Genomic DNA, 15,129 nt, shown 5'->3' with positions numbered 1-15,129 from the left:
TTTGATTACTATTATGCATTGTTATGATACTATACATGACATCCACTGCCCCCGAACGTTGTCGTCGTTCCGGTTTGAGGGTGTGACAGAACGAGGTGGAAGGACGAGAGCTCGACATGTGGCAGGGTGGTTGAGGAGCTAGCAAGGTGACCAGGTGTGACGTGCTCCTGGCCCTTATGTGACGCGCTCCTCTTTCCCCTATAAGATGGTGTCGAGTTTTTGTCATTTTCCACACAAATCCTTTCAATATCTCTCTAATCTGGCTAGATTCGAATTAGGTTTTCTTCCTAACTTTTAGAATATTTTTAAAAGAGTCTCTAGAGCTCTAGGAGCCTGACGAAAAGAGTATTCGTGTTGGAGTTATGTCCGCGCGTTTTCCCAGTTTTTGCTAAAACCTCTGTAAATTAAGCTACACTTTATTTATTTTAGTGTAACTTATATTTATAGTAATAAGTCATTATTATGGACCTATAAATATGATTTATCTATAATTCCATGTCATTATACTGATTGATCTACTTACGACAAAGGTGCCTAGAATGTTCATGTTGGCTTGGTTGTTGGATTTCAGAAAAGCTATATACCGAAATGATCCTGCCTCCCAACTGTCTTGCCTAGTTGATCCTTATTTGATAGAACTCTCAATATTCATTGGGATTAGTGGGGAATCTAGACTATCAATAGTTACCATGAGCATTAGACTAAGACAAAGTAATCATTATACTTATGTTATATCAAAAGAAAAGTTGAAGTGTTAAGGTGAGGTTCTGCCCAAATTCCAAGGCATCGAATTTTATCAAGTGAATGTATAGCCCCTTTCATGAACATGGTTTTAATACAAGTATTAATTAACGTATTAAACATCTGTCAAAGAGTTCACATGTGAAACATATGCTTATTTGTTGGAACATGGGTTAGAAATGTATTTGATATGTGAACTAGATATGGTTCTACATGTGTTAAGAGATATATATATATATATATATATATATATATATATATATATATATATATATATATATTATTTCATAATAATAATAATAATAATAAAAGTATTAGGAGTTGAGCATCATAGTCTTACCGAGATATAAGATAAGACTTACAAAGGAGGCCTAAGTTTAATTAAGATATTGGGTAACATCTCCTTAAGAATACGAGTGAAATATACACGAAAGGTAGAACTCTGACATTTATCTTGGTCCGAGAGTACGGATTACATATTGTTATTTGTTAGTGATCCAAGAGAATGGATTCTATATAAAAATTCATCCCTATTCCGAGAGTAAGGATTAGGTATAGACATCCGTCATTAATTCAAGAGTATGGATTATGTATAGCTGGTCTAAGAGTATGGATTAGGCATAACCATTTGTCACTGATTCGAGAGTATGAATTAGACATAGATATTTGTCCCTGATCCGAGAGTAGGGATTAAATATAGTCATTTATTCCCAATCCGAGAGTATGGATTAGGTAAAGCCAATTATTTCTGAATCCGAGAGTATGTATTATGTCGTATAGGATTAAAATGCGAGGATCGACGGGATGGGGTAGATTGCCTATATAGGGTGAATTTTTATATTACGGGTTTTAAGATATATATATATATATATATATATATATATATATATATATATATATATATATATATATATATAGGGCTAGGTTATTTTGTTTTCACTATCTATTGTGTGCATGTATGATTGATTTTGGACCAATCATTTTAGTTATTTTAAGAAAGTAATTAATGCATATTAAATGTTGAAGATATAATGGATATTAATTACATCTTCAGCATTTAATATGCATTAATTACTTTATTAAAATAACTAAAATGATTGGTCCAGAATCAATCATACATGTACACAATAGATAGTGAAAACATTTGACCCTAACTCTCTCTCTCTCTCTCTTTCTATATATATATATATATATATATATATATATATATATATATATATATATATATATATATATATATTCTTAATAAAAGACTCTTTTAAGTTCCACGTGTCCCCCTTTTAAACCCATGTTTTTCCACGTGGCAATTTCTCCAGCATTAATGAATTGTTTTCTCGCTCTTTTGCTCATTAATGAAATCGACGATTATCTCCCTATAAATCAGGTTTTCAACTTTGAATAGTTTATCTTATACCAAAATATTTTCAATAAATATGGATACAAAAAATGTTTTTGACCAAAATTTGTAATCAATTAATTGATGTTGATCTGTATCTTTCTTCCTCCTAAATCCCAGAGGCTTAGAGCAACTCTCATATCCAATAAACATAAGTCGGTTTCTTCCATAAGCGTGCATGCCATGGTTGGTCTCTCAAAGTCGAGGTATATATCACTATATGTTTGAAAAGAACAATTGAAATGTCTTCCTTGCCCAACACTTCCGTAAGCAACCATCTAATCAATATGTATTTGAATTGCGGTTATTTGGAATATGCACGTAAGGTGTTCGACGAAAATAGTGACAAAATTATTTTGTTTTGGATGGCTCTTATTTCCTATCAATATGTGTTTTGTGTCTTTTCAATTTAGAAATTTTGAAACCAAAAAAGGATTTTGGATTTAATCCCGTGACAGTCATTTGAAATCATGTCTTTTGTAGGGCTGTGATAAATTGCTGCAGTGATCCCTTTTTTTCTGAAGGTTTTTCAATCACATTCCAATTTTGATGTCTACGTATATGCATGATGATGATTGTTTAATTATTCCAATTTGATTCGTGAATGGAATCACAGTCTTCATACTCATTCTTAATGTTCGTTGTGATTAATTTCATGGCGATGTTACGTTTTTTTTCCTAAATTGCATACTTTGTGTCAATTTGACTGTTAAACAAGCATACCAATGACTGTTTAGTTATACCCATAATTCATAAATGAATAACAAGCCTCTTACTGATTCTTAATGTTCATCTTTAAGTGATTAGTCTGTATTACATGTTTCATTTTGACCTCCCATTTCAGAGAAAAATCCAAGCCAAAATCCGATCCATTTTATTATTATTATTATTATTATTATTATTATTATTATTATTATTATTATTCGTTTAAAGTTTGTCTAGTTTTTGAGAAATTGGTTTGTTTATTTGTTGTTAATTTTATGAAACTTAAGAATCGAAGTGATGATTAAAGACCCATTTGATAAGTCGGTTATAATGAGCTCATATACTAAAGTTCGCTTTATAAGAGAGAATACAAGCCAAAAGCCCAAAATCCAATCCTTTCCTTTAATTACTTTAGGTTTATTTTTTCAACTCATTTGATTTCGTTATTGAGTTGCTCATTTTTGAATAATGAAAGTTGCAAATGTTTTATTTTTTGTTAATATATTTTGTAGAAACGATTGTATTAAAAATAATCAATTGATCATTTGGTATGATAAGAGCTATCAATTATGTTGCACCTGTTATTGGGAGTTATTGTACAAAGATAAATGAATGACAATTTCTTTGATTATAAAGGAACTAAATTAGTGCATTTATTTAAAGTGTATTATCTGTCATTTTTTTGCATTAAAAGGGTAATTTCTGGAAATTTATGCTTTTATAGAGTAAATTCTGCAATTCTGTTCATTTAAAATATAAATTCTCTTACTATTTTTTTTCAATATGCATAACATGTGTTTGCCTTATTTTGAGGATAATTTAGTCCTGGTGGAAATTTTTATGAAATAAATTACTATTTTACCCCTTCCAATATAATTTGATTTTTTTGCTAATAACAGTAATACACTTTATGTTTCGCATTTGATAGGGGTAAAATGGTCATTTATATAAAACCAACGTTTTAATGGTAAAAATAGGCCAAGAACCAATATAATTTGATTTTTTTCCTAATAAAAACAATGCACTTTTAGCTAAAATGGTATTTTTTTTTTTATTCTTAATTCCATGGCGTAGTTGTTTGCTTCATTTTAAGGATGATTTAGTCCCCGGTGCAGTTTATTCATTATCTCAATATGGTTTAAGCCTTTGATTCTAATTTATTTCTATTTTTCTCATGAAACTACTTTTTTTGTATAAACATAATATGATTGGTACAAAGGCATTCTACTATATAAATTTTAAGATAAACTAAAAGTAAGGTGCTATTAAATGAAAGCAGGCCGCTATTAGACGAAAACAAAAAAATAAAAGTAATATGGCATAACATAGGCATTGTAGTATAGACAATTTAAGACATTAAACACAATTAATTTGCAACAAAAGGGTAATTATATAAATTTAAGTAAAATATAGCAACATAAACGCAAAATATGTATTATTATGCATTATACTTTTTTGCATATTATGTAGTTAGATGTACTTTTTAAATAAGGCATTGTACTATAGAATTTTTAATTTATATGAAAAGTAGGGGGTTATTAAATGAAAAGTAGGCTGCTATTATACGACATAAATGAAATGATGTTATAACTTTACATTAAAATAAAGTAGGATGCTATTAAATGAAAGTAGGTTGCTATAAATAAAAAGTAGGCTGCCATTTATGTCTTATTAGGAAAGAATGGGCTAATTATCTTAGGCTGCTATTAAACAAAAAACATATTTTAGAAACATACTCAAAATTAAACATAAAAATGTGAATTCCAAAATTAGTCAAAGTTTTGGGTTTTTTTTTTCAAAGTACAATGTCTAATAAGGAAAAATTAGCAGAACATTAAAAGGCAATTTATATATGTTTAAATACAACAACAACAACAACAACAACATCGTATTTTTATATCTGATTTAATTTATGTTGCTTTTAGGTTGATTACCGATACTTTTTAATTACTTCTTTTACTGTTTGCTTGATTATTTGCATAGTGTGTTCAACTTATGAACTTATGCATTTGCCAAAGTAACAAGTACGAATGTCTTAGTTTTACATTATTCTTATTTAAGCATTGTACTTTTTAAGTACAATTTCATAATTGTAGTTTCAATTTACAAACAACTTCTTAACCTTAGAAAGTACAATATTATTTTTGGTTTGTGAATGAAACTACAAGGCTATTTTTTGTTTTGCCTACGAAAGTGCAATGTCATTTCTATTTTGCCCATGAAACTATTTTTTTGTATACACATATAAAGTAAATAACCATTTTACCCCTTTCATTTTTTCAATAAAATTATTACTAATTTTGTCTAATATAACAATGTAAATTATATTGTTGTCCTTTTTTCAAAAACTAAAAGAATTTTACAACTAATAGCAGTGTAAAAGTACATTGTTGTAATTTATAAAACTTCACATAATTTCATGTTTTCTTACAATCAAAGTTACACTATATTTTTTGTTGATATTTTATTTTAATTTTTGTCTATCTAATAATTATAAAAATAACAACCGTGGTTTCCACGGGTTATAACCTAGTGTGTGTGTGTATATATATATATATATATATATATATATATATATATATATATATATATATAATGTTGTAGGATTGAAATCCCTATGTACTTATTCGGTTTCCCAACCTGACACACTTACCTTCATTGTATCACAGGTAGCGGTACGAAGTCTATGTCTACTGAGAAATTTAAGGGGTTTGTAGGCTTCTAGTATAAATACTATAAGGCCTGTAATATCTCTTTATGTTTATGTTTCTGTATTAACGATGACATTCCGAGTTTTATAAATAGAAAACATTTCTTCAGGAATGCGTTGATAACATTATTATCATGTTTTGGGGACAAATTTCGCATAATTAATCTTTTTAAAAGAGTACTCTGATCTAATAAGCATAAACAAATCGGTCTTTTTCTTGCCGTAAAAATGGGGATGTCACATTTATTTGGAATACATCAAGTTTAAGGTAAAATTAAAAGAAATTTAATTGAAAGTAGAAGAAGATTCAAAATATAGTTAAGAAGAAGATTCAAATTATAACTAATGACAACAAACCTGACAAATTATTTCTTAGAAAAGAACCTTTTCCTTCACTTTAATTATGAAACCACCAAATCATCATCCGATTTGTACACAAAATAACATTAACAAAACCACCGACTCAACACAACGATTAGAAGCAATATACAATTGTGTAGGTCAATAATGTTACCTCGAGGAAAATGATGAAAGGCCAAGAACAAAGGGGATTTTATGACCTTGTAGATTTGATGTCTTCGACCACCAAAATTAAATTACATGAGACTTGCAACAACACATATAAATAAAATTAGGAACAAGAGCAGACGAAGAAAAATAAAAAATAATGAAACGGGGGTTGAAGGCCTTTCTTATACTCCCTCACAAAAAAACCTGCTCACAACAATTAATCGTGGGAAAGTAAGAACGTGGGTGAAGTAGTTAGAAGTCATAGAAGATAGAGAACATGTTACCGATTGTGATGGAGGCTGAAGAAGGAAGGAAATGGGGAATGAGTTTAACTGCTTCAGTGGATGTAAAAAGAGGTTGGACGAAGGATATGGGGATGGAGTTGAACTGCGAATATAGAAGATACTCGAACTCTCTTCACTGATGCTAAGATGGATTTATTTGATGTTACCCAAATTTTATGCATAAAAGAGTTGTACAATCGTGAATTGGACAAAAAAAAAGCGTAAAAAGTTATATATATATATATATATATATATATATATATATATATATATATATATATATATATATATATATATATATATATATATATATATATATATATATATATATATATATATATAGGAGGGTTTAATTGAGAAAAAAAAGTTGAGAATGAGAGAATCATTGTGAGCCACACATTTATTTTGCCGCAAATCACTTAAGCGTGCTGGCGGAAAAGGATAACGGATACACATGTGTTTTCCAACCAAACATGTTTCCTTAAACTATACAAATCATTACCTTAATATACCCAAAAACATACTTTATTTTTTTTGTTTTTTTTTATTTTTAGAAAGCTATTTTTATCGAAAAATTATTTTAAATATATCAAAATTCTTAATTTTTTATTCTCTATAAATAGACATCCATATTGATATAGTTTTAAGATAAAATGAAAAATTTATTCTTTTAGAGTTTCAGCTCTTGTTATTCATAAATGAATAAAAATCAATCAGATTTTTATTACAGTACATTTGTTATTCACTTATGAATAAAACGTATGCTTACCTTTCTTTCTTTCTTTCTTTTTTTTTTTTTTTTTTTTTTTATTTTTTTTTTTATAGTTTGAGTATCGTTGATATATGAATATAACACGTAATAAAGCTTTCTTCCTTAAAATATATTTTTTACATCGTCTTTTGTTATATATTATATTTATATACGAATAAAACGTGTATTAATTGTCGTCATATCATATATCATATATGAATAAAACATTTATTAGATTTTTGTTACAGTTGATTTTCATATTCATATATAAATAAGTAATATAAATGATACTTAAACTGTAAAAAAAATTAATAAATTTTTTTTATTCATAAGTGAATAACGAATGTACTGTAGTAAAACTCTAATGAATTTTTATTTACTTATGAATAACGATAACTGAAACTATAAAAAAAATAAAAATTTTAATTTATCCTAAAATTATATCAATATGGATGTCTATTTGTAGAGAATAAAAAATTATGAATTTTGATATATTTAAAATCATTTTTCGATAAAAATAGCTCCTTAAAAATTAAAAAAAAAACTATATTTTTGTATGTATTAAAATAATGATTAGCATAGTTTAAGCAAACATGTTTTGTTGGAAACATGTTTCGTCCCTAATATATTTTTATTCACTCGGACCATCCTTGTGGTATGCATTTGTTTCGGTTTTGGTCCTTAACAGGATTAAAATGACTATATTACCCTTCTTTTCAAAAAATTGTATTTTTTATATTCGTTAATATTTATTTATTTCTTTTATTCTTATAAAATAAACAAGAATACAACCCCTTTAAGCTAACATACAACTCTGAGTCGGTGACCATGACTTAGACGTCTTCTTCCTCTTTTCTCACGCCAACATACTCTGTCATCTCTCTTCTATGCTGGTCACCTCCTCAGATGTGCTTATTTAACAGGAGACGTGATATAAACCGATTCGAGATGGTTAATCTCCAAGATAAGGCCAATTTGCGATGGCTAATCTCCCAAAGAAATAAGAAACACAAACATAGATACTTTACTGATAATTCTTCTCATCCCCAAAACAATGAAAATACATCCAAATATATAACAATGCAAAAGTCTAAAAACTTGGAAGTGGAAAACATGGCTAACCGTAAATTAACTAGTCTACTCTTTCAATGTAAAATACATTAAACAAATAATTAAATAAAATGAAAAAGAAGTGGAAGCAGTAACATGCAAGCAAGACGTGGGTGACTTTCATCTAAGGCGTGGCCAAGTTTTTGGATTTGATTTTTTTAACGACCAAGCCACCATTTAAGGATTCGGTTGTTTCAGGCTCATTCCGTTTGAAGCTCGTCAGGTTTGTTTGGTTTTGAATGGTTTGATTTTGATTTCATCCATGGTTTCTGGGGTTTTGACTTCATAAATGATTTATGATTTGAGAATCGATTCATCCACAATTTCTGAGTTTATTCTCTAGGCAAAGATATTTGGGTTTAATTTATGGGTTTGAGCATCACTTGCATTGATTTAGACACTAAGTATAATTTACGGGGTTTGATTTGTTCTGGACTTCGGTTCATCGAATTCAATTGGAGACTTCAATTTTCAGATTTTGTTTTGGGTTTCGGGTTCTGGAATTTTGTTTACTTTTTAAATGGAAAGAATGGGAGATGGCGGTGGGCAAAGTTAGTACCGGTGGTGATCTTTGATGCCGGAGATGGTGTTGATATTTGATGAAAGAGGTGGTGGAATCGATGATGGCTCCAATGAGGATACGTTGGGGTAGCGGTGGTGCTATGACCGTGGTAGTGAATGGGTGGTTTTCTGGGTTGGTTTAGCGGAGGTATCGGTGGTAGTTAGAAAACTGTGAATGATGAGTTTAGTAAACAATTTTATTTAAAAGATTAGTAATAAATCAATAATAAGCAAATGAAAAAAATAAATAAAGTAGGGTAATATCGTCTTTTCACGTCTACTAGGGACCAAAACCGAAACAAATGAGTACCACAAGGACAGTCCGAGTGCAAAAAAATGTTTGGGACGAAACAGGTAATTTTGACCAAACCATAACGACGAGAGTATAAGACCAAGTGTAATCTTTTTGGCGCTCAAGTCATATTGAGGGGGTGTATACGAATCTAGACCAAACATGAAGGGTACAAAATGAAATTCATCCGCACTTTAATTTTTCTAAAGTTCAAATTAGGTTCGGACAGCCGTTGGGCCATACGAACCTCCACTTTAAACTCGCCTTTTCTTTTTCCTCTTCGAATCCAGTTTTTTCATTCAAAATCTTGCACAAAATCGCAGTAGGGTTTCTTCAGAATCTCACTTTTATTTTCGATCTTTAACAATTGATTTAACAAACAGTTTCCCCCCAAATTAACTCAATTCGCGATCTGGCGCTCTTTGATTTATCCCGGTTCCGTAGAGCGTTTCAAAGCAAACCCTAGATTTCAATTTGTTAAAACATTTGCTCTTTTTTGTTAGTTTACGCAGGGTTTATCGTGAGACCCAAAACTACCCAATTGGAGATCTGGGGAGGGAATGAGAGGTGATAAAATGGCAAAAAGATCCTCTTTTGGGAAGACGTTAAGAAAGAGGTTGTCTGATATCACAAATTACCAGCAAAATTCGAAATCACCACCGCTATTTGATCAAATTCTTCCATCAGATGATTCATTGTATTCGGCTAAAAACCACGTCGATCATCTCTTAAAGGTAAAATCCCGCTTTGTTTGCCAAATACATTTCAGGTTTGATTGATTTTACCTAATTGGAATTCTTGTAATGATCGAACAGGAAAATGCAGAGCTCATGAAGCTTATCACAGACAAAAAGTAATTCTCCCCTTTCTTTTTCTATGTACTACTTGATACTTTTTAAACCATTGTAAAAACACTAGAATTTGCAAGAACATGTGATATTTGGGCAAAATATGTGTGGTATTGCTTTGTATTTAGATGACAATGCTATAATTGAGTATATGTTTTAAAGTCAGTTATACTTGTTCTTAATACTGAAACTTCTGTCTTTCAAGTCAATATTAATAACACTTTTCTTAAATTTTATAAATGACAACAGCAAAGTGATAGAGGTGAATGGAGTGGAGCTTCAGAAGCTACGAATTATTGTTCAGAAAACACAGTTGCAAAATTGGAGTCTTGCTCAATCAAACAGCCATATGATGGCGGTTAGTTTTATGTATTTTTATATTTATTTATTAAATTTGAAGTAAATGAATTAAAATTAAATAATAAATGCTGACTTTAACATTTCATTTTTGATTTACAGGAGCTTAATTTAGGTAAACAGAAGGTAAGTTTTGTTGCAAAACGCAAACTTCTGTATCTGTATCTTACATATATTTCTGAGTAAAATAAAAGGTTTTTGGTCCCTGACTATAGCTAATTTTTGCAATTTTGGTCCTTATTTAATGTTCTTGTAACATTTTGGTCCATAGCTGATTATAGTTATAGTCATTTTATTTGGAACATGGACCAAAAACGTGGTAAAAACCTCTTACATGGATGAAAATTGCAACAGAACTTTTTCAGACTAAAATTGAATAAATCAGCTATAACAAGGACCAAAAATTGTAACTTACTCTATACTTTTTTTTATCATAACAGTTAAAAACACTGCAACATCAACTCACCTGCAAAGATGCTTTACTTAAAACCATGAATTTGGAACTTAAAGCAGTGGCTGCAGTGCAGGAGATGAATGATCAGAAGGATATATCACAGGTGATTTATTTATAAATATTTATTAATTTTTTTCTTTATTAAAATACTCTTCTTATTTTGCATCATTAACTAATACCATTTTTTTTGGTTTTGGTGAATGAAGAATGGTGACAACACTTCTACGAAACAACAAACTGCAAATAGACGTATGCGTCCAATAAGAAGCCAATGTAAATACTATAAAAACTAAAAGATGAATTTGAAATAATTGAGTTTTTTCGTTTCTGTTATTGAATTTTCTGTTTTATTTGCAGCACATGGCCCCTGGATGACTACAGATGAACAAGTTTCTGAGAAAGAAACAGCTGAGAATAAAAGGTAATAAATATTAATTACATTTTTAGTCCCTGGGTATTGATGGTTTTTTCAATTTGGCCCCATAAACTTTTCTTTTGGAATTTTGGTCCTTATGTGAGGTTCTTGTAACGTTCTTGGTCATTATTCAAAAGTAAAATGTTATTTTTGGACTCTGACAACTTCTTGGGACCATAATTGATTTTTTTGATATGCCTAGGGACCAAAATTGTAATTTACCAAAATTGTAATTGAAAATTATATTTTTTGGGTTCAGGCGTTGTGTGAGAAGGCAGACAGCTAGATTCAGATCAGAAGAAGATGAAAAGTTGTTTGAGATTGAAGATGTTAAGATGGATGAAGATGATGGTCAAACTTCAGTTGACCAAAAAGATGGCAAACAATCACAAAGAATGTTGTTTGTTGGTAGACCATCGCGTAGGGCTGCTGAAAAGGTCCGGTCTTATAAGGAAACTCCTCTCAATATCAAAATGAGGAGACCCGAGTAACTCTTGACATATTTGTTCTTTTTTCCTTTCAAGATTCCTTATCTGTCTACTATTTAACTTGTGTGATTTGGTATTTTTATTAGGTTTAATCAGTTAATTGTATTAATTATAAATCAAATGTGTTTTTAATCATCTTAATATCGTTTTTAACAATGTAAAATACCATGAGTATTATGGAATGGATACATGTTCTAGTTAATCTAAGTGAGAAAGTTCATTTCATAGTCATTAACTGATTAAACCTAAAATCATATTATTACTATTTTCATGGGTAGATTTGTATTTGATTGAATGATTCATTAGTTTTACATTTTGGGATTCATATCACATACCAAAAAGATATCAAATGATCGGAAAAGATATAGATATAATAAATACAAATTGCAAAATATCACAAGATGGGAAAAGAGGCATCTATACTCTATAGTCAATCCAAACTACCAAGACTTGTAGAGTCTTTGAAGCGTATACTTTGAGGCATCTATACTCTAATCGATCCAAACTACCAAGATTTGTAAGTCTTTGAACGTATACTTTGAGGCATTTAATTCCAATTCCAAGTCTTTGTTTTTTCTTATAGGTGGGTTTTAAATTGCATGGAAATTAAGTATTGTATGCCCCACTGATTTGAGGCCACACGATTAGAATCTTTCATCTTCATATTTGAGACTATTATATAAACACTCATGAGGGCAGTTCACATAGGCATCAATACAAAAAACCACAAAATTACCAACATTTGGCATTGACATTATGAATTCTTTTGTTTTTATAATTTTTTCACTTTTCTTGCTACTCATTGTGACTACAACTGCCAGCCTATTGGAAGGAGATGATAGAAATGGTGTTAATATGAAAAAGTGTTTGGATAATGAGAGACATGCTCTCCTTTTCAAAGCTCCCCTTCAAGACCCAGATATCTTAGTAACCTAGATATCTTAGTAACCTCTGTAGTTTGGAACAGTTGTACTTCAAGAACAACTTTGCTGTTATCAAATTTCCTGTTTTTCTCAACAACTTGTCTGGATGCACATCGCTTGCATTAAAAGAATTGTCTGCTGATGGAAGCCAATTTACAGGGTCATTGTCCGATAAAATCCAAAAATTTTCATCCCTACAATCTTTGGTCTTGTGTCATAATCACTTAAATGGAAGTATAAGTGAGAAACTGTGGGAACTGCCTATGCTTTCATTACTTGACGTTTCTTTCAATTCTCTTAGAAGTGCTATCTCTGAAAAGATCGGAAAGTCGAAGATTTCTATCGTATTTCTTTCAGAAAACCTACTCAAAGGTGTTCCTTCCACAAATCACATGTCAAGCCTTTCTTATATACAAGTTATCGATCTGAGCTCTTGCAATCTAGGGCCTCGCTTCCCCAAATGGATTCAGACACTCAAAAATCTTATCCTTCTTAATCTTTTCAATACTGGAATTTCAGACACAACCCCTCTGGAGTTTTGGGACATGTCGCTTTCTCAAATAGCATATATGAATCTCTCTTACAACAACATTAGCGGGACAATACCAGATTTATCATCAAATTTTGCCAACGGTTCAATTATAGATTTAAGTTCCAACAACTTTTCTGGTCCAATACCGAATGTTTCTTCCACTATGTCGGTATTAAATCTTTCTAGAAACAAATTCTCCGGAGTCTCGTTTATATGCCAAATTGTTGGTGGGTTATTATCATTTCTTGACCTCTCTCATAACTCATTAAGCGGACAACTCCCGGACTGTTTGTGGCATTTTAAAGACCTAAGAGTTCTTAATCTCGGACACAACAATCTCTTTGGAAGGCTTCCTCCCTCTATTGGATCTTTAGTAGAACTCCAAATGTTGTATTTATACAAGAACAACTTCTTTGGAGAATTGCCTTTGTCTTTACAGAATTGCACGAGTTTGATCTCGTTGAATTTGGGGGCCAACAAGTTTTCTGGTAATGTACCTGTCTGGATTGGGGAAAACTTATCAGGGTTGTATGTTCTTATCCTAAGATCAAACAACTTCTCTGGAACCATCCCCTTACAGTCATGTCAATTAGCTCAACTTCAAATTCTGGACTTGTCGATCAACAATTTCCATGGAACCATTCCTTCATGTTCTTTAGAGAATTGGGAACCAAGCTTACAAGCTCGAATTACCCGAAGAACTAGATGGTATTCATAACACCTTCCATGTGTGTTATTTGAGGAAGTTCACGAGAGAAGTTCCCGACATAATTCCAATCTCAGAGTTAAGGATGGATGAGAATAAGAGGCTAATCGAAGAGCCCAAGGCAATTGTTGACCGTAAGACTAAGACGTTACGATGAAAAATGATCGACTTAGTGTTAGTCCTTTGGAAACATTCAAATGGGCCGAACTTCACTTGGGAAACAGAAAGTGACATGATGAGTCGCTACCCACGTCTATTTGCTGATGCATGATTCCGGGACGGAATCATCCTAAGGGTGTGAGAATTGTAACGCCCATGTTTCGGGACTAAGCATTAATTAGATGATGTAATACTCTAGGTCAACTATTGTAACTCTTTTTGGAAGTAATAAAGATGAAAATTTTGAGTATTATGTGAATTGTGTGTTTATTTATTTGTTTATAAATATATAATAAAAATAAGCGTCAAAATTTAATTTTTGAATAAACCCGATATCTTTACATGAAGTGGTAGTGGTCGTGACAAGGATTCCGGACATATAAAGAACACCGAAATCCGAGCTATAACGATGGAGTTATGACCTGTCGAAGTTTCGTGACAGAACCGACATGGCACCGGGAAGCGTAAATAGTGAATTTATGATAGAACGAATTTTATGTGACATCCCCAATTTCACGGCCAGAAAAGACCGATTTGTTTATGCTTTGTTTTATAAATCAGAGTGATCGTTTAAAGAAAACGGTTGCGGAATTTATTCCCAAAATAAAATATGATAACTATTTATCAAAACATTTCTCGAAAAGAATGTATTTTCATTAAATAATAAAAACTCGAGATGTCATGTTCGTTACAGACCAAAAGCATAAACAATATAAAATAGACCTTACAATAGTTATTCAACTACTGATCTATAATCCAAAATCTCTCGTCAAGTCCACCAACTTATACCCTTGTGCCATTACCTGTAATGAAAAGAAAACTGAGTGGGTCAGGCTTGGGAGCCTGGTGAGCATATAGGGTTTTCAACCCACAATAATATAATTATTATATGTAATCAACAAACAATCAACCCAATTACCCATCCCCATTATCTTCTTAAGGTTTATCCTAAGAACCAACTATCCTTCATTCATTTGTTCATAAGGAATTTGGCACGAATTCCATTGCTGCCAAAGCTTATTTATCAAGTACTAAATCCATAGTTATCTGGCGCTAACTCCATAGTCACCAAAGTTCACTTAACAAGCGCTAACTCCATAGTCGCCAAGGTCTACTCAACAAGCGTTAACTCCATAGTCGCCAAGGTTTACTCAACAAGCGCTAACTCCATAGTCGCCAAGGTTCAT

At 31.2% G+C, this 15,129-nt stretch overlaps 1 protein-coding gene across 1 annotated transcript; it reads left to right on the top strand.

Annotated features, from left to right (window-relative positions):
- The first annotated feature begins 9,299 nt into the window (after positions 1-9,299).
- LOC111897825 (SHUGOSHIN 2) lies at positions 9,300-11,829 on the top strand. Its single transcript, XM_023893771.3, has 8 exons — positions 9,300-9,794; positions 9,876-9,913; positions 10,158-10,266; positions 10,368-10,391; positions 10,706-10,822; positions 10,926-10,992; positions 11,077-11,140; positions 11,394-11,829. Exons 1-8 carry the CDS (start codon positions 9,621-9,623, stop codon positions 11,623-11,625), a joined length of 825 nt encoding a protein of 274 aa, XP_023749539.1. The 5' UTR covers positions 9,300-9,620; the 3' UTR covers positions 11,626-11,829.
- The last annotated feature ends 3,300 nt before the right edge of the window (positions 11,830-15,129 follow it).

Source organism: Lactuca sativa, chromosome 6 (assembly GCF_002870075.4).
Source record: "Lactuca sativa cultivar Salinas chromosome 6, Lsat_Salinas_v11, whole genome shotgun sequence".
Classification (NCBI taxonomy): Eukaryota; Viridiplantae; Streptophyta; class Magnoliopsida; order Asterales; family Asteraceae; genus Lactuca; species Lactuca sativa.
The sequence above is the reverse complement of the archived record's forward strand: the minus strand, read 5'-3'. Positions and strand labels throughout refer to the sequence as shown.